This window comes from Catharus ustulatus, chromosome 1 (assembly GCF_009819885.2).
Source record: "Catharus ustulatus isolate bCatUst1 chromosome 1, bCatUst1.pri.v2, whole genome shotgun sequence".
NCBI classification, from domain to species: domain Eukaryota; kingdom Metazoa; phylum Chordata; class Aves; order Passeriformes; family Turdidae; genus Catharus; species Catharus ustulatus.
In genome coordinates, this window is record NC_046221.1 from 7,526,900 (window position 1) to 7,547,530 (window position 20,631).

General features: G+C 38.5%; 1 protein-coding gene across 1 annotated transcript in view; it reads right to left on the reverse strand.

Moving 5' to 3' along the window:
- The window catches only part of PAXIP1 (PAX interacting protein 1), a 32,489-nt gene that overhangs the window by 3,746 nt on the left and 8,112 nt on the right, over nt 1-20,631 (reverse strand). The window contains exons 4-16 of the mRNA XM_033072845.2: nt 19,256-19,319; nt 18,801-18,914; nt 16,299-16,940; nt 12,838-13,558; nt 11,986-12,080; nt 10,937-11,032; nt 10,467-10,604; nt 9,068-9,189; nt 7,488-7,672; nt 7,346-7,389; nt 4,834-4,901; nt 4,365-4,467; nt 1,181-1,349 (exon numbers count right to left, since the gene is read on the reverse strand). Coding sequence (XP_032928736.1) covers nt 1,181-1,349; nt 4,365-4,467; nt 4,834-4,901; nt 7,346-7,389; nt 7,488-7,672; nt 9,068-9,189; nt 10,467-10,604; nt 10,937-11,032; nt 11,986-12,080; nt 12,838-13,558; nt 16,299-16,940; nt 18,801-18,914; nt 19,256-19,319 — 2,561 coding nt within the window. The remainder of the gene's footprint in view (nt 1-1,180; nt 1,350-4,364; nt 4,468-4,833; nt 4,902-7,345; nt 7,390-7,487; nt 7,673-9,067; nt 9,190-10,466; nt 10,605-10,936; nt 11,033-11,985; nt 12,081-12,837; nt 13,559-16,298; nt 16,941-18,800; nt 18,915-19,255; nt 19,320-20,631) is intronic.

Genomic DNA, 20,631 nt, shown 5'->3' on the forward strand with positions numbered 1-20,631 from the left:
CTATGGGAGCCCAGAAACTGTCTTTGAGTACTCACACAGTCTTAACAGAAAGAATTGTTTCATTTGCCCTGTTATTCACTCAATTCGTCTTTTTTTATTAGGAGCGGAATTTCAGTCTTTATCTTTCCACAAAAGCCATGTCAAACACATTTCTAAATCCAATTTAATCTAAAACCCCCAAGTCTAAAAACCAAAACCAATAAATTATACAGAGAACATATAAAGACCATTCTGACAACTTCCAAGAGACAGTGTTCATACTCTCCCAAAAGACAAAATAAACAATTCAGACAATTTTTGCAAACAATTGTCGTATTTTCCATCATTATAGCAGGTACAAAACTGGAACCAGGGCATTAGCTACAAATCAACCCTAAATTCGGTAAAGTACTTCAAAAACTAGATCACAACAATCATCCTAAATCCCAAGTTTCTTCATCTTCCAGGAGTTTTCAAATTAATCAGTTTCTCAGTTCACTGATGCTGAAGTAAGTAAATTGTCTCCTTGAGATTTTTATAAATGTTTGCTGGTTTATTAGTTAATTATCCACAGATTCAAGTCCTTATGGTGGTTAGCCAGTGATGTTATACATTTTCTTCTTACAAACTAATTATATAATAAGCACAAAACTATCATAAACCAAATAATCACTCTTTCAGAAAGGGTGAATTAAAAAATAATGCAGCCACAGGTAAAAATCTACAAAATGGCTACACAAGAAAGAAATACAACACTTAACAATATCCAATCATTTAATCACCCTAAAGCAAACTTTCTAAGTGTGTTTTTCCTTCATTTAAGGGAAAGAAACTGTATTAGAACACATGAAAACTAAATAAAATAAAATGTTCTGCTGAGAGAGAATTTGATTTAAAAAAAAAAACAAAACACGTAATTCTTGTGACAGCTTAGCTTACCCATACTAACACAACCTTCTAACTCAAGTGGAATACAAACTAGCTGCTAATATCATTATTTAAAAACTCTGACAATCATTCTTCAAGAGGTGTGAACAATGACAATCAGACTTGCTGCAGAACTAAAATTTCTGCTTTCAAAAGGTGAACTCTTTAGAAAACTGGTAAGAAACACTGAAGTCAGGAGACAAAACAACAAAGTGTTTTTAATTATGTTGTCAATGAACCTTTTACTATAACAATTGATACTAATTTAACTTACCAACAAATTTCTGGCATTTGAAACACTCTTCTAACCACTCTGGAGTTACTATGTGCTTGACTACAGAAATTGCTGTCAGGAACTTGACAGTTCGGGTCACTTTACTGGCAATTAGGTGGGTACATTTCTGGGCAGAGTCTGCTACTTCACCTCCAAGGATATACAGTTTCTGAAAGTTGTACAGAACACAAGTCAGAGTGGAATACTTGTAAAAAAATGGAGGAAAAGAAAGTATTAAATATTGTATCATCACAGCAAATAAAACTAAGCTCCTAATGAAACAGTAAATGTAGATTTCTGTGTTACAGTGATTCCTTTACTCAAGTTGATTAATTTTGACAGAATTTACAGCCACTGAAAATCCAGGTATTTGCAGACATAAATAGCACCTGGCAAGATTGAAAACTATTTCCCACTTCTGCAGATTTTTTGATTTTGGGTTGTGTTTTTTTAAGCAAGGAACTAACTGTAAAACACGAGTCAAAATATTTTTCAGTGAAACAGGATATGGAATTTTAAGTAAGCAATAATAACAATATATAATAATTCTTCTCTTTTCTAGGGAAGGTGCAGTACACACTGTAGCTATAGCAAACTTAATTTTGCTAGGCTTTTCTTTAAATAGAAAAGCACCTCATGAAAAACACATAATCCACATGCATTTTTGATGACACTGAGCGACTATTCCCTTTTCCTTGGTTTAAGCCACCAAACTCAAACTAGCTCCTCACAGTTGCTATCTTATCAATTAAGCCAGTCATTATCTGAAGGGATGAGTTACACAATGAATGGGCTGGTGAGGCACATCAGATTACCACAGATCTTAGATATAAAGAGTGCTCCCCTCATAAAAATTTCAAGGATGAAAAAAAATTTGGACATCTTTAGTAACTGTGCACCCTGGATTCCTGATTATGAAAAACATTTTGCACAAATAAGTAAAACCCACACCAATATCTATAAGCATAAATATTTAACAGAGCAGGGGGTTTTATTGCATGAGTGCTTGGGAGTCCCAAAGCAAGAAAGCCTGAGGGTTAGGTTAGAAGACCTAGGAGGTCTTTGGCAGGCCTGTGCACTCTACTGCTCTCATAATGACGACTACAGTAATTTCACTATTATAAACCACACCTGATTATAAACCACACGTCTGGGTGTCGGCAACTGTCTTGGGGTACAATACAGGGTGTGATAAAAGGTATCTATTCTATCACCATCTGTTCAGGGTGGGGGCAGTGATCCTTATCTCCATGGCAGATATTCTGCTAATGGGCCATCCATTGAAACCAGGCAGGGCATTGTTCTTTATCTTTTCACAACCCATCCTTCCTCCAGCCAGTCATTTTCTGCTAATGGCCATTGAGTCCCACTGTGGGACTGATAAAATTACTGCATCCCATTGGGAGTTGCTCCAGCCAGGGGGAAGAGCCCAACATTTCTTGCCAAGATAAAAACAGATGTTTTGGGACACTAAGGGAGCCCCTTTCTCCACTGGACTCCAGAGGAAAACCGGATTTCTCCACATCACCACTGGAGCTCCGGAGGGAAACTGCACCTTGTACAGGAGCACTGCTCCACCTGAGCCACATCTGTCACTGCAGGAGGATGCAGCCACCATGGAATGGGACTGCTGCCAACACCCTGCCTGACGGGTGTCAGGTTGTACTCTGACTGTGTCAGGGTTTGGAGTTTGTTTCTTTGTAGTACTGTATTTCTATTTTAATTTCCCTAGAAAAGAACTGTTATTCCTAATTCCCATATCTTTGCCTGAAAGCCCCTTGATTTCAAAATTATAATAATTTGGAGGGAGGGGGTTTACGTTCTCCATTTCAAAGAGAAGCTCCTGCCTTTCTCAGCAGACACCTGTCCTCCAAACTAAAACAGCAACTTTTCAGCTGCACCTGATTATTAGCTGCACTTCTGGGTTCGGACCAAAATTTTAGTCAAAATGATGCGGCTTATAATGGTGAAATTACTGTACATGGGACAGGGACAATGCTTTTAGCTCTTCTTTATCATGCTCTGATGGTTTGCACAAAGATGACTCGCAAAAATATTATTCAATGACACTGAACCTCTCTCTCCACTATTCACCTCCTTCCTAGCAATAAGCACCCTGTGAACAGTACATTGTACCCCTCTGAAAGACAAAGGTTGCTTTTCTATGCTCACCTCAAGCATTTCTACCTGTGAGTGCAGAACTTGCAAAATTTCCACTCTGATGTGGAAGGGACCATTGTACTATACAGGTACAAAGATTACCCCTCCATGTCAAGAAGATGAGGAATATCCAGCCACAGTCAGGTATCCAAACTCTGCAGAGTTTTATTAATATCAATGCTGACAGGTTTACATTCAACTTCACAAGCTTTGTGGCTAAAGTTGATTTTTTAAATTTGTGAGCCATAGCTGTTACCAAAACAGATTATCTATATAATTAACCTGGTATCAAGATGACAGAAAATGACAAGTTCATATTGGAACTTTATAGGATACTCTGAAAAACATTTTATGCCCCAAAATATTTAATATCAGCTTCAAATGCATACATTGCTAGGGAAAAAATCTCCAATGCTGAACCAAAAACAAGTATAGGTTTAACGAAGAAAATATATTTTTGAGGACACCAAAGTGCATATTTCTAAAAAAAAGCAGCAGACTCGGACTAGACCTCATTTACTTCTCATTATCTGAATGTTATAAATTATTTACAGTTATGTTTTAGTACAGCTTTATCAGGGAACAGAACAAAACCTCCATAGGAATTTATCTCACACCTACCATAAGCTTTGTCATCAGCTGTCTTTGAAGCATTTGGCACTACAGACAGCAACTCTGCTAGAAGAATCTTGGGTCTTATCCAGTACAATTCTTACTATTTTTCTCACCTAAATTCAGTCATGAAATTTGCTGATTTAGAAACAATGTGGAAAGAGCTTTCTTGCTTTTTAAAGCAGTCCTATAGAAAGACAAACCAAGTAGCACAGTAGTGTAAAGTGGCTGACTAAAGGGGAACAGTTACCAAATAAAACACATTTCATATAAACCTACTCTAATCTCAGGGTCAGTAAGGAGTGATTTGATCCACCAGATATATGTTAATCAAGTCTTTGCAGAAGTTTAACATCCATAAAAAAGTTGTCCATGTTTGAATGTAGTTCAAAGAGATAAGGCTGAAAATCACCTTGATGTACTGCTGCACTTGCATAGGTTCAAATCCTGTGAAGAGCACCATGGGTGTCAGCTCAGGGGTGAGTTTTTTAGTAGGTGGCGGCAGGTCTTCAATCCTACAATATGGGAAAAACAGCAGAATGTGACTTTGGGCCTAAGGCTGTAGAACTGCAATTTTAGAATTAGATATACACACTTCTGTATAGATAAATGAGAATTAGGCACAACTTCTTCTGAAGAAAAAATCACCACACAGAGAACATGACATTCTCCTCTTTCTGCATTCACCCAACTCTCTTACTACTTCACTCTCTTAGTTACTGTTTTATTCCTGCCAGCTGAGTAACTGGCAACATCCAAAACCCACTGACAGTTATCTCACTGAGCAGGACACAGGATGCTGCAGGCTGATGGGCAGCTGGCACTCCTGAGGAACAGAAGTTGGTTAAGGACCACAGGCATTGACTGCTCGCTGTTCTTACCTTGCTCTTTTGGAAGACGGCTGAAGACTGGATTCATTTTGCTTTGGTTTCAAAGGCAACCTCACACCCTGAAATCAGACCAGTTACATGTTTAGATCTGTGTTAAGCAGGAAAACCAAAAATTCTATCCTGAATTAATCACAAACAAAAATTACATGCTGCTGAATACATGGGGCACCTACTGCTTTTACACAATGAACCCAAGAGCAAAGCTGAGCATCAGCCAAAGCTCCACAAATTTATGTAACCCTGAACGTGCCTACCAAATAAAAGAATGTGGGACTTTTTCCCTTTAAATAATACTGCTAATTATCAATGGAAAAGTCAATTAATTAAATGAGAAAGAGAATAAAAAGCCTGTCCATTTGTTGAGTACAAAAAGGCTACAATATTCTTCCTAGTGCTAAATTTCATGGAATGGCAATATGTCAGAAAATACTGTTTGAAACTCAAGTTGCCTAACTACATAAAAAGCAGCTGGCTAGAAAGTGCCTCCTCCCCAGTACCAGATCAGCCTCTAGAGCATGTGCCCAGAGGTGATTAAATGTAGCTTTTAGGATCTCCTTGGTCTGAGTAACTTGAAACCACAGCTCTCAGGTTCAGGAGAGTGTGACATTTATCTCTTTTTAACCTTCAAATTGATACCAGAAATTTAATGAAGAACGCTAGAGGCACATGACCAGAAAGACAGGCAGGATTGTGTCAACCTTGCTGTGAGAATGTTCCTTTGGGAGGAACAAGCCACAGGGGTTTGCTCCCTGCTCCCAGACCAGGCATTTTTATGCTAGACAGCCCATAGTATGAGCAGCTGGAAAGAAAAGTGCACACATTCACGTTTTGACAGACATTTCAACTATGAAAATGAAAGGGGTAGATGGCATCAATAGCATCTGACAAGACAGTTATCCTCAGAAGAGGACCCAAACCCCAAGACAAATAGAAATGCCCACTGTGAACGCAGTGAAGTATCCTGTCTTCCCTGACAGTTTCACATGCCCAGCATTTTCTGTTATCAAACCATATTCCTGTGTGGGCAGCTGGACTAGACTGTCTCCAGAAGCCCCTTTCAATCCAAGTCACAAAATTCCCACTTCACACGGGCAAGAAGGGTCCCCATCAAAATACCGAAGTGGAGATACTAAATTAGATATCCAAACCCTGAGGGTTCCATTTGCTACACAAGACAAAACAAAAACAGAAACCTGAAGTGATTGACCCACACAAAGAACGTATCCAGTTTTAACATGAGCTCAACTGCAGTGTGGATGCAAAGGGTGGTGGTAACAAAACCAAAACTGACTTAGTTAAAAGCTATTTTAAATACTAATACTGCATACTGAATCATCCCAAGGACTTTTTTGTTTTGTAAAAGCAGAATATTTTCCTTCTTCAGGAAAATATGATGACCACAAGTTTTTAAAAGCATTTAGTTTTTAAAATGCAACTTTCCTACAAGCCCATGAAACAAATCTACAAGGGTCTGTAATAAGAACGTTTCAAACTAATGGTCAGGAAAACAGCAGTGCCTATTTCTAGAGCTGAAAGGTATTCAAGCAACAGTGCCCTGAATCCCCATTTCAAACATTGCTACAAAATGTGTTTTGAGAGTTACTAAGCACCTCTTTTTTGAGGACTCAAAAAGCGACTGAGATCCAAACAAGTGCTGCAGCAAAAGGTTTTTGTGCAATATAAAACGTTATCTGAAAGTCACATGCAGTACAAATTTACCTCCATCAAGACATACTGTGAAAAATTATCAAGTATAAGTCTGAAATGGGAAGTAAATTTACAATACAATATAGATGAGATAGATGTAACAGCTGACATGGAAACTGCAGCTTATTCTGAATATGCAGAAAACTTACATTTTGCACAGTTTGCAGAATACCCTTCATGACAAAAATTTACTTCTCTTGTATGTTTTTCAAGGTACAATTTTTCATTGTTCAATCCTGCTGATATTTCAGGGTTTTCAATTACACTTTTTAATGCATGGTATATTTTAAAATTCTAAAACACTGGTATATATGTCCAAGGTTATAGTTCATATATATCAGAGATGATAAGCACATATCATAAGAGAGATACATATAAATATGTATCAGAGATGATATGAAGTAGCTCTACCCTGAACTTACATTATGCTAATGGAAGTTAAAACTCATTACTTAAAATTCAGTCAATATTCTAACAAAATTCTTACTGATTTTGGGTGTTCTGCCTTAAAAACCCTTATGTGGTCTCATTTACAGAGTGTTAGGTACTGATTTAAAAAGTACTAAGCCATTTCTAATGGTCTGATGTAAAAATTGAAGAGTGGAACATCTAGCCCAAGGTCAACAGCAACTTCATTCCATATATCCCACTAAAATTCCTTAATTCTGCAAAAAATTATTTCTCAAGATTCCTCAAAATAAAACAGAACATAAGCAAAAAGTACAACCAGAAGCTTCAGCACAGGCAAGGAATGATCTTATCAAAACAGCTGTATATATACAACAATCCAACATACCATTAGAAGTTCTGGTGACACCTTTAATGGGACTCTCCAAGCATCTAGGGAACAGAGAACAGAACAAAAATGACTCCACTGCCAAGTTACTTCCACCAGAGGAAACACCACCCTGCTGATGAAACAGGCTTGTGAGCCTTACCCAGCAGGTTGAGCACGAGGTGCTGGCTGGGAGAGAGCGGGTCCTGCAGGTTGAACACGGTGTAGCGGCTGTGCTGGATCTGCCGCAGCGCCTCGAAGTTGCCCAGCAGGATGTCACAGAGCCACTGCGCGTTCACGCACGGGATCCGCCACTCCTTGGCCTTCTCGTACTTCAACCCGCTGGCCCTTGGGGGGCACAGAAGAAAAAAAAAAACATTTATATTGCAAAGAAACAAGTACAGTAATTTCATGATTATAAGCCACATGTTACAATACAGAGTGTGATAAAAGGTATCTGTTCTATCACCATCTGTTGAGGGTGGGGGCAGGGAGCCTTATCTCTGTGGGAGATATTCTGCTAATGGGCCATCCATTGAAACCAGGCAGGGCATTGTTCTTTATCTTTTCACAACCCATCCTTCCTCCAGCCAGTCATTTTCTGCTCATGGCCATTGAGTCCCACTGTGGGACTGATAAAATTACTGCATCCCATTGGGAGTTGCACCAGCCAGGGGGAAGAGCCCAACATTTCTTACCAAGATAAAAACAGAGGTTTTGGGACACTAAGGGAGCCCTTTCTCCACTGGACTCCAGAGGAAAACCGGATTTCTCCACATCCCCACTGGAGCTCCGGAGGGAAACTGCACCTTGTACAGGAGCACTGCTCCAACTGAGCCACATCTGTCACTGCAGGAGGATGCAGCCACCATGGAATGGGACTGCTACCAACACCCTGCCTGATGGGGTGTCAGGTTGTACTCTGACTTTGTCAGGGTTTGGAGTTTGTTTCTTTGTAGTACTGTATTTCTATTTTAATTTCCCTAGTAAAGAACTGTTATTCCTAATTCCCATACCTTTGCCTGAAAGCCCCTTGATTTCAAAATTCTAATAATTTGGAGGGAGGGGGTTTACATTCTCCATTTCAAAGAGAAGTTCCTGCCTTTCTCAGCAGACACCTGTCCTCCAAACTAAAACAGCAACTTTTCGTTCTTTGTCCATATATAAGCCGCACCTGATTATAAGCCGCACCTTGGGTTTGGACCAAAATTTTAGTCAAAATGGTGCAGCTTATAATGGTGAAATTACTGTAAAAACAGCAATTTCTAACAATAAAGTTAAAATATCAGTATTTCTTCATTGGTCTATTGTTTGTTTTAACTGTGACAGAGGAGATTCTCCAAAAAATGCTTTGATTCTCTCCTCGTCAGAACAAGTCAGTCAAGGGAGAGTTTCTGCTGTAAATGCAATCTTTAAACCTGGATTTAAATTTTCCCTCCTCCAACATTTTAGAACAAGTATTAAAAAAAGGTATTTTATTTATGGATGCTCTAAGAGTCAGCATCACTTCAGAATATTATAAAATAGAGGAGTTAGAAATTATTTTTGTTCTGCCTGTGTTCAGAAGGCCAAATTTATCACTTAATATGTGCTGTAATTTACTTCAAGAAACACCATCATTAAGTTATTGTTATCAAACTGCAGAACTGATTACAATTAACACTCTTAAAATGAGCCATATGTGGCACCTTACATTCAAAAGGCACCACCTGCAAAGCAAGGACTGTGGAGTGCAGCACTTACTCTTTGCAGATGAGAACTGTATTGCTGCGACACAGGTAGCCCGTGTATTTGGCACCTGCAAGGTAGGCCATGAGCTTGAGGTCATCTCTGTCACTGTCAACAAATCCTGTCACAGAGATTATCTGCAGACAAAAAGACACAGTTATAAACAACTGAGCATTGCTAGCACTTACAAAACATTCCCATGGGAAGTGTTTCCATGACTAACTTTTTACATTACAATGAAAGGTACAGCATGGTGTGTAAGCACTTAATTAAAGCATGGCTTGCGGGATACAAACAGTACAATTTAAAAATGATTTGTTTATACATAAAAATTGCAGGTTTCTAGCAGTAGCTCTGACTCAGGAAGAATAATTTTCCTTATTCTGGTCAGTTTTTTCTTATTTACAGAGACCACAGCATTATTATGAAAGAGCTCAGAGCTAATTTGCTTCTCACAGGTCTGCCATCTTCCTTCTGCTGCTATTTACATGGAGGCACACACAAAAAAATGCTTACACTTACTTGCTCTACTCTAAATATCTGAAAACTGTGCTCTGCTCTGCCATGAAGCCAAATAAACTGTGCCAGCTGATTGTAAGTGGTGAACTGTAATTCCACATCTTCCATTATTACCTTTAATCCTGACAGGATAAATCCTTTAGGGAAAGGCAACAGTACTTTTGTTTAAAACTGTGTTTACTACATTTAATACTGCATTTATTACTAACCACTGAGTACACATGCATGTTGTTATACTCTGATTTTCCCAAATCTGTATTTCTTTTTCTGTTGGTCAGGACAGGCTATTAGCAAGGCCATCATCCCATATGTCTGCATCCAGCACAAAGAAATCCAGTGCCAAGACATATTTTGGCATCTTGGTTTATACAGCACAGTACATTCCAAGATGCCTCTGAATGAAGTTTCTCAAATCCACAAAATTCCACTTCCACAGCTCCTAATTGCACAGGCAATGGAACTGTGACCTCCTACCCTCTGATTAGCAGCACAGGCCTCATTTTTAGGTATTTGCTAAGCACTCACTAAGAAAATCACTCAAAAATCCTCTCAAAATCCTGGGCTATGCTGTTAGATGTACTGTTGCTCTGCTGCTATAAACTGTGCAGCCTGGATTGCTGCTACCTTGCTGTGTGTAAGTCAGGCAGTGTAAGAGAGTAACTTATAAAGGCAGGTGTTACTCCTCAGCACTCTGAACTCAGGAATACTTACAGAGCACAGAGAGACCCGGTAGCAGCACCACCACATCAATACAGCACCTTAAGATTAACAGAAGCTTTTCTTCCAAGGCAAAAGAAATGTGTATTTTGCTCTGAGTAAGCACCTTCTAGCTCTGTTTTAATACTGCTCAAGCAATGAAGCAAGCATTCTTTTGAAGTAAGCTTTTCCTTCTTACATGTTGAGAGCATGGCTTTCCTCCTGGTGGAAATGCCACTGGAAAATGAAGGGCTCGATGAGGTGGGACCATCTTTTTCTTCTTCAAGATTGCATTTAGCCAGTGTGCTGTGATACATCTCTTCCTTTCTCTTAAAGCCTAGGAATAGAGGCACAAACAGCTTTTAAAACCCAAAATACACATTTATTTTATTTTACACTTTTTCTACAAATCAAACATTTGATTTTAATTGTTTTTCTCTGCTTTTTAGACTCCTCTTTCTCACAGCATATTCCTTAGTGCTCTCTGGAACAAGTCCACTACATGCACTATGGAAGTCTGTACCCCAAAAAACCCGAAACTATAAAAAAAAACCCACATAGTGAGAAACTCTGTATTTGCTATCTAAGCATGAAGCACACAGTGCAAAGCCCTGCCTTTCCAGTGCTAAAATGAAAGCATGCAGCAGTGCAGGCTCTCAGCTGGCTTACCTGAGCATACATGTTACTGACTTGGCTTTCACAGAGAAGGTGAGTACATCTGCTCGTGAGGGTAGGGTCCACTGTCCCACCATGTGCTTGGATGATCTGGTAAGAGAGCAAACCCAGAACTTCTAGGATATAACAATTTTCACATCACATGAAGAAACAAAAAGACTGAAATGAAAGTCCACCCTTTAGGACACTGCCTCCATTAGCATCACTTCACTGAAGAGTTACCCCCCAAAACCAGGTTTGTTAGCTAGCTTTAGAATAATTTTGAAAACAAAAAACAAAATTAAATATGCAGCTTTCCACTGAACAAAAAGTCTATCTTTTAGAAGAAATGGAAAAAAACCCAAAATAAAAAGATATAAACAAAAATAACCCTTCTCATGTTTTTTATTTTTTGCAGTATAACTATTAAACATTTTTTCATGAACTATTCAATTCTATCTCAGCAATAAACACAAGTGCTGTTAAAAATGTCAACAGCTTACTTGATTATGCAAAATTGTAGGGAAAATTCAACTATAAAATCCATCAGAAGTTTCTGAAGAACATCAAAGTCCTCTTATTTAGGAAAGGATACAGATTTTTCTGAAAAATAGAAGTTGGCAAAAAAATAGAAACACTCTATTCTTCCATCTTATTCACTCAGGTGGATACCTCACAGGCTACTAAATGCCAAAACTAAATGCAAAAAAGAATGTTTTTATACAATCAAGTTAAAGATAGACAGCGATGCTATATTACATTTGCTGTACTACAGCTGCCTGATTAAAAGCATAGATAACTGGGAAATAGTTAAGGCTGCAACTTCCTTAGCTCATGTTCTCACTGAAGACTTAATTCAACCAGGCTGCACACCTAAAGTATTTCTATTACTTTTTCTGGTCAGCAGCAGTTGAATAATTTTTTTTTAGGTTGTAACAGAAGAATTACACAAAAGGATGCCCAAAGATAAGTGAACAGTGCTGAAGTACTTCCAATGTTTTCTCTCAGAATTTAGGGACTATGACATCATGTTATAGTTATGTAGAAATACTGCAGAATCTTACCCGTTTCCAGGTCGCTAACAGCTGCTTGTCAGACATCTGCTCTGGGTAATCAGCAATTGCAAAGACACAGCCCAGTAGGAAATACTCTTCTGGAACTGAAATAGTTTGGCACATAAAGAACAAACAATTAAATACTTAAAAGTCTGAAGAGTTCATTTCAGAACACATTTGCTACACTGACCTCTTCCTATTCCCAAGCTGTTAACTTCCTAAACCTGAAAAAGTAGGATCCAAAATTTCAAAGCTGAAAGCCTTTAAGGCACAGCTCAGCCCAGAGTGTGATTTTGTAAAGGCTAGATTTTCTTCCTGGATGAAGAGGGGCTAAAGGGGCAAAAGGAAGGAAAATGTAAGACAACTTCCTCTTTCACAAATATCACCTGTCACCAGCCAAAACAACCAAAAAGCTTTCAGTTCTACTAGAATTCAAAGCAAGACGTGACAACTTTCCGATACTGAATCTTCAATAATTTACTAGTATTTCCAAAATTGGAGCTGTCCTTCCAGTTCTCATACTGTTTGAAATGTTTCCCCTCCACCTCTTCCAAAGGAAAAAAAAAATTTAAACAATTGTGCTATGCATTTACTAACACTGTTCTGAAAGTATAGGCTGTGTGCTTGTGGTATCAAGTGCATATTTAAAAAGAGAATGTTCTCAGCACTCTTGTGCTTTTCAGACTGCTGGATTATCATTAGCTGTTATTTAAATATTTGCCTAAAAATCAGTAAAACCAGTCCTGAGCCATGAGTGGGGTTTCTTATAGTCCCATCCCACAAGCACAGTATTACTTTTTCATATTCTATCCCATTTCATTAGCTACTTTTTTTCAGGATCAGAAGGCAATAGTTACTAACTCTCCACTGCTGGATCGTGCCCAAAGAGTGGCTGCTGCTGCAGTTGCTGCTGTTGCTGCTGCTGGTGGTGTTGTGGCTGCTGGGCTGCAACTGGAAGCTGTAGTGCTTGAGGTGTCTGAGCTATGTGCTGTGCTGCCTGATTCTGCATTTGCTGCTGTTGATGCTGCTGGTGCAGTCGCTGTAAGTGGTGCTGCTGCAGTTGCTGCTGCTGATGTTGTAGTTGTTGCTGTTGCAGCTGTTGCTGTTGCAGGTTCTGCTGCTGCAGCTGTTGCAGCTGCTGCTGTTGCTGCTGCAGCTGTTGCAGCTGCTGTTGCAGCACATGCTGCTGCTGGAACTGGAGCGGCTGCGGAGGGCGGTGCAGCTGCTGCTGCGCGTGGAGCGGCTGCTGCGGGAACTGGAGTTGCTGCTGGGAGAACTGGTGCTGCTGATGGACTTGCTGCTGCTGCTGCTGCTGGGGAAACTGGTGAGGCTGCTGCTGTTGGAAGGACTGCTGGGAGATCTGGGGTTGCTGCTGCTGCTGCTGGAGCTGCATAAGTTGCTGAGGTTGAAGGTGTAAGAGAGGATGGTGCTGTTGCTGCTGTGCTTGATGTGACTGCTGCAATAAATGTGTCTCTGGTGTTAGTTTCACTTGACTAAACAGCACCACATTTGGATGTCCCTGTTGGCTATGATTTACTTGTTGTTCTAAACTTTTTGTAGGTGCTGAAAGTGATTGTAATATCTAGAAAACAAAGATTATTTTTGTGACCTTTTGGTTGTCATTCGGTTTTAAAAATATTTAAAGAACTACTGGGAAAATACAATTTCTAAAAGAAAAGAACCCTACACCTAAATACCTTGTCAGCTAAACAAAAATCTTTAACTGCCTAATAGCAAAATGAAAATACAGGACTTACACAAAGAGGAGTGTGGAGCTGCATGTGACTCCTAATAAACAGCAATGCACATTTTAGTTAAATTTAAGATTAAAGCCCATTCCTGTAATATTAGTAATTTTCCCAACAGCATTATGACTATTAACACTATATTAATAATTACATTGATCAACTGCAATATTAATTTTAAAATCCCATTGGCCCATTAAATTAAGCTTAGTTCTATAGTCCTATTTTCACTTAAAATTGCTAATGATGCCTTCATTAATTGGTGCTGTTTGAAACATGGGAATCTTGTTCTCTTTTGAAGCAACTCAGGAACATATAGCCTGTTTTTTAATCTCAATACCCAAAAACAAAGAAAAACATTGATCTGCTGAGCACTAAGGGTTTCTTGGGGAAAAATCTAAACCAACCTAAACTCCCTACCTAAGAATACTAGATTTTAGGTTTATAGAGTGCTGAAGTAATCTCAAATTTAATTTTATTTTTAAATGTATAACTCACTGTTAAGAGAAAAATAATTTTACACTAAGGAGACACAAGTTAGGAAGCAAATTTTTATGCATCAGAAAAGGGAAAACTAGGCAAAGTTTTAATAGATTAGGATGAGTTCTACATATTTATTAAAATATTTTAATATAAACTACCTATTAGAAATGAGGAGTAATAGAAAATTCTGAACTTGCCATTCATAAAGTCTTTTAAACATGAAATCAGCTTTGATGAATCCTGCAAAGCTTGTTTCCTTCACCCTCACTACTTCCCCTTCACCTTCAGCAACGTGTGTGTGCGAGAGAGGAACCAAAGCCCATCACTAGAGCACAAAGCCAATTACTGTATCCTCTCAACCAGACATCATCAGCTCTCCATCAGAGGTGGCTCAAGTGTTTTCACAATGCACATCAGAACATCTCAGGTGTCATCTAAGTAATTCTGATGTGGTTGGTATCGCACACACGTGCAGCCATGATAATCAGTGCATCACCATCACTCATGTCTCGGCAGCATCACAGTAGAAACATTCAATAACTAAAATTAACACACACTAAAAATGTTTCCATGGCTTGGTGTGAGGAGCTACTCTCCACAACAAGTACCAAAAGCCAGAATTATGGAAGCTTCAAGACATGTATTTCACAATAAAGCATTCTGGGGCTGTATTCAGAAAGTGACTATGTATCTGCAAACATCTTATGATAACAGATCTTGCTACTTGGCAGAAATCTGAGGTTCAAACTAAACACTAACTTTCCAAGAATGCTCACTAAGACTTGCACTCATCATTCAGAGCACACAGTAAAAGAGAAGTAACAGTGGGAAAAGGTAGAACTGGCACTCCTCCCTCTAGGAAGCAGATTCCCAAATCTAAGATGCAAAGCTTTTCTGCACATGCTGGAGCTGGCTCAGCAGCTGAGAGGGTGCTCAGTAGAACCCTTGCACACCACAATCCAGCCTCTCCTCCAGCAGACTTTGGGTGAACAGAGACAAGCCAAAGCACACAGCCACCAGTGCCCATAGCTCTGCAAATATTGCTGACAGAGAAATACTTCCACAGGGACACCAATGATGTGCATTTGAAAGCAACTGGGCTGGAGAGAATGTGGTGGCCAACTTACCCACGCTGGCCAACTGAGCAAATGGTTGGTAGTTCTGCTCAGGCTTTGCCCAGAGTCTCAGCCCTTAAACAATTCAAGGCACTGAGAAGAGGAATCTAAGACTCAGAATTAAAATAAAGCCTGTATTTCTATTTCATATTCAGATGTCATATGAACAGCACAGGACCAGCAGTTCTGAGTGACTCCACACTCTCTGTGTAAGTACTGGCTGGAAGCCTCCACGCTACTCAGGCACCTTTCAAAGTTTAACCATCAGATGAACACCCAAAAGGCAGAAAGGCAGCAATGCAATTATTTAAGATATGTCTAACATTTACCAGCACCTACTTTACTCATGCTCCCTTCCCACAAACATCTAAGAATTTCAATGCTGCAGTGCAGCATGTTCGCTTGCTTTTTATTTTCTTGTAGAAATACATTCAACACAAGATCTGCAATTATTTCAGCTACACAAGTGGCATAAGAAAGTGTAAGTTAGGACTTCTCCATCATAATATGTATACTATATAACAGTCTAACAATGCCCAGCAGAACAATGCAGAATAGAACTGAACCTACTGTGGGAACAATCAGTTTCACAGTTTAATGTGTTTATGGCATAAATAATTCCTTGCACTGACTGAGAAGCTAGAAGGAAAGGAAACCAGGTTTCCTGAACTAGCAATATAATTCTAAATTAGTATTTCTCCCTTTCTTACCAAGAAGTCCTTACTGAAAATCTAAACCATACTGTAGTTATACATAGCTTTACTCTTCCAAATGTTTTTTTCCAAATGCATTCTGTGAACTTGCTAGAAATTAAGTTACTTATTATGGGAAAATAAGAATTTGGCCACAATTTTAAGCAATAAGGGGAAGTAATAACTTTAGGTATTTTAAGAACAGCAAAAGGAAACTGAAGTTCTTGGACACTATAGCTCCTAAAAAAAAAGTCCAATAGCTTATAAATTAAAAATCCAACACTTACATGTGCTACATTTGATGGTCTATTAATCTGCTGAATATCAGCACTATTAGTAATATTCCTTAACGTCCGCACGGCTGGATTCCACGTGGCCATCATTTCCTGGCGGTCAGAACTTTGGGCACCTTGCACTGAAGCCATGAGGTTGCCTCTCATATCAGGAGGCAAAATGTTACCTGGCACTGGTGGGACATTGGCACACAAATTAATCAACCCGGAGTCCTTCCCTTGAGGCAACCTACGCTTTGCTGCAGATGCCTGTGGGACTTCAGCTGGTGTCCAATTCAAATTCCTTTCTTGCTTTTCTGGAGAGGAATCGGAAGAATCATCGAACATCAGTTCCCCTTTTGCCTTATCAGCAGTAGTAGATTTTGGTGAAAAAGCTTGATCACCCAAAGGTGATCCTTCTCGAGAAGATGCTGGGCTTGATAATTTTTCATCAGTACTAGCCTCATTTTGTGAATCTTGTTCTTCATTTTCTGCTTCTTCCTCTTCTTCCTCCTCTTCTTCTTCCTCCTCATATATAATTAAACGAGGATGATAAGGAGTCTCTTCTTTTTTACTTTTATCAGCTATAGAATCCAGTACCCAGTCTGGGGTCACAATTTTAATGCTGTCCCGTTTATAAGCACATTCATATTTTTCCTGGGGGGAAAAGAAAATTAATTTAAAGACAAAAGAATCACAAATAAGTTCTTTGAGATGAGGGCTAGAGCATGGAGAGAGAGATTACAAGGAGGTTGTCAAATACCAGAGGGTGATCTCACCCAGATCCCACAGGACTTCATACAGTGTAGAACCACAAATTCCAAGAGATTAAAACAAAAAAAACCCCCAAATTCTCCACATTTACTCTATAAAGGACTCAGAAGGCACAGCTGTGGAAGATGAGCGTCTTCACTTACAAAATTCTTCTCTAACCCAATCACTAAAATATTCCAACCCAGCAGTGACGAACATCATGGTCAATATTAAAATGTTCATGATGTTAGGAAGACATTACAGCAATTCTAAATACAGCTTATGTTTTATTCAACTATTAAAAAAAAGAATTTAAAAAAAGTGAAAAAAACAAGCTCCACTATGAAAAAGCATTTGGGGAAAAGTCAATTTCATAATAAAGCACAGACAAATATTTAAAAGCTGATCGCTAAAAAAAAGTATTTCAGCAGGAATACAGCTTTAATTTTAAAGATTCACATTTCCTTTCCTAATAAATAGAGTAGACACAGAATCAGTGTTCTATTTATTTTGAATATACTCTTTAATGTAACCCCTGACATACATCAAAACAGTACAGAAAAAATAAACCTTTCAAAAATTTGAAACCTATTTCAGGATCTAGTGCTTAGAAATGATTGAGCTGGTATTTTCTTTTATGTCAAACAACATAAATTAACAACAAGCACATTCAGAGGAAATTAATTTAGTGATTCTCTGGAGTTATTTCCTACAATGAAACTGTCATTCACACACAATAAAGAGATTAGAAATGAAATCAAGCTTATTTGCCAACACAAGATTTTATTCCTTCATTCTGGTGAGAATTATTAACAATCTTGTTTTACCATCCTGTGTCTAGTCAGAGCAATCACATAAGTTTTCCTAGTGACAGAATCATTCTCCTTAAAAAATGCTGCAGCTTCCCTTGTAGTGTTCAGATCACCAGGACTGGATGCAAAAAGTAATAATCCCATAAAATTGTTCCCATTCAATGATTGTGTGCATTAAAATATTTGTACCCTTCAGAAAGGGAATGCTAATATCTCTTTAAGTTTCTTGACTGGCAAGCTAAATACAACATCCTTTGCTGTAAAAAGCTTATAATTTAAGCTTTTGGGTGAGATATTGAAGTATGACTCTTAATGTATTTCATTGCCTCTTACAAACAGAATTTTAGGTAGCAAAGCTTTGTCTAAGAATTACATTTTATTGTGATGAAAGGGACAACTAGAATGGTGCTCAATACACCCTTCTAAACAGTCCACAGAAAAAATATCAAGGACTTCATAAAACAAGAAAAACAAAACCAACACACACACAAAAGAGTTCAGCCCTACAAAGGTCTCTATATTTTAAAGAAGGACAAGCATTCATTTTCCATAGCCACACTTTCTCTTCTCCCAGTGCCAGTCCATGTTTTATTCTTCAGTATTTCAATTTTGTCCTTCATTTTTCTTCACTGATTCTGTATCTGTGATTAACAAATCACAACCACTAATGACTGTGACATATCAAAATTTGGCTAAGATAAAGAAGATAAAGAATTCTTTATTCAAACAGGAATTCAAATACCGGTGTGAAATTGGACATCTTTTGAATCAATCAGGCTTAAAGTCATTCAGAAAATATCTACAAATTGAATAGCTGCAACGCCTAATTTTGCTGAATTTAATTGTTAATGAACAGTCTTAAGAATTCTAACTTCAGGCAGATGGAAAATTTTTGACTATTTGAAAGCAAATGAGAGCTACCACAAGAATTGTACATGTAATAAACTCTTACCCCCTTTGGCTCAGGCACAATCAAATGAGTACATTTCTTATTGAGGCTCAGCTGGCAATTCCCTCCATAAAAAGTAATCAAAGCCCACAGCGTACTTCGGTCTTCAGATGAAACCTAAGAGGAAGGTAGAAAAGCCTTTCAGTTCTGTGCACCCAGCTGTTTTCAGCTGCAAGAATCTTAGTAACCCACAACACATCATTTACAAGGCTGGCTGATGTATTACCTAGCACTTTTAAATACCAAATTAGCAAGAAAGTTTGAGAGAAAAAAGGGTGACAAACACACACAACAAGAAAAACCATTCAAAAGTCATTTTTAACCTGCACAGAGATAGAGAAAACAAAGAGAAAAAAAAAGTCATAGTACAACAGAAAAACTGGTATCTCTCCCCAAAAAAGCAAACATCCCACATACAATGGACATTGGAGTACACTGAAATATAATTCACTTCTTACCTGAGAGAGACAAGCAGTGACTCCAAAAAAGATCTGACATGATTCTGGAGAAAAGCCATTTACACTGGAAAGCAGGTGTCAAGGATGCAAAATAATTACATGAGTTTCCTGGGGAACACTAGAAGGAAATTAAACAGTCTATGCAGTACTTCTCAGATAATACCAAGAATCTGACCATTCAATAACTTTTATATTTATATTTATAAACTTTTATATTTGAAAGCACATTGTCTGTTTGCAATTAAACTTTATGCATCAAGGAAAAAAACCTGATGTACAAACTGAATCAGGACACCTGCAATATCATGATCAATTCTGGTAACACTCTAAACCAGAGCTGACCTGGGAAAGACAGACCCTCAGACTTCTCCACACTTTCATATGATCTTGTGTTTGAGATCCATGCACATTTGTCAGGAAAAAAATGACAACAGAAGCAGGTGTACATTGTGTCACTTGTAGGCACTGAGAATTTTTAAATGAAACAAAATTATTTTCCCCATGATGGTGACAGATGCACCAGCAACACTCACATTTTGTGGCCCAGAAGAGACAGCACACAGCGAGTTGATGACAAAGCTGAGAGCACCTTAGAATAAATTACTGCCATAACCCAGAATACCTCAGAACTTCAAGCCTGATGAACATCCTGAACTGTTCTCTGTTTCATGCAAGGCAGAAATTCAGTACTGGATCTTTCAAAAGTGTACATGTGTCTACTCCCTGCCTGAGTACCTACTGCTAGCACATGAAGCAGAAACAGTTAGGATTTAACTTTTAAGAGGTTTGCCTGGAGCTTGCACTCTCTAAAGAACAAGAGTGAAAGGGACTCTTTTTACAAAGTTACAAGCAGCATAACAATAAAACCAAACAGAGGAATACAGCAAAACTCACTTTTCTTCCTGCCATCAACAAAAGCTCAGAAATGCTGTGACTCTCTTTCATCTATACAAGACCATTGAAAAACACACCCTCCTCATTCTTGCTTTTGCTGCTAAAGAAATTGCCAGCCCTCTTTACGGCATTATAGCCAAGCTTTTCACACATTAAACTCTTTTTCCTTCTTCACCACATCTGCTTCCAGCTTCATTTTTTTGCTACTTCCCTTCCACTGCAGGTTAATCAGACTTTGCACACATCAGTGAGCAGGGCATGGGAGAACTCTCTACCATCTTAAGTTCCCTCTGGTGTAAACAACTTTCACTAAGAAACAGACAAAACTACTGAACTTTTATATTGTATTAAATCTTTCTATATTAAACTTTACCTTTAGCAACTGACAGACAAATGCCCATCAAATAAGCACCAGGATTGGTAAGGCAACATAAAATCCTTAAGGCTCTTATTAGATCCTAATGTCTAACTGACACAAGGAG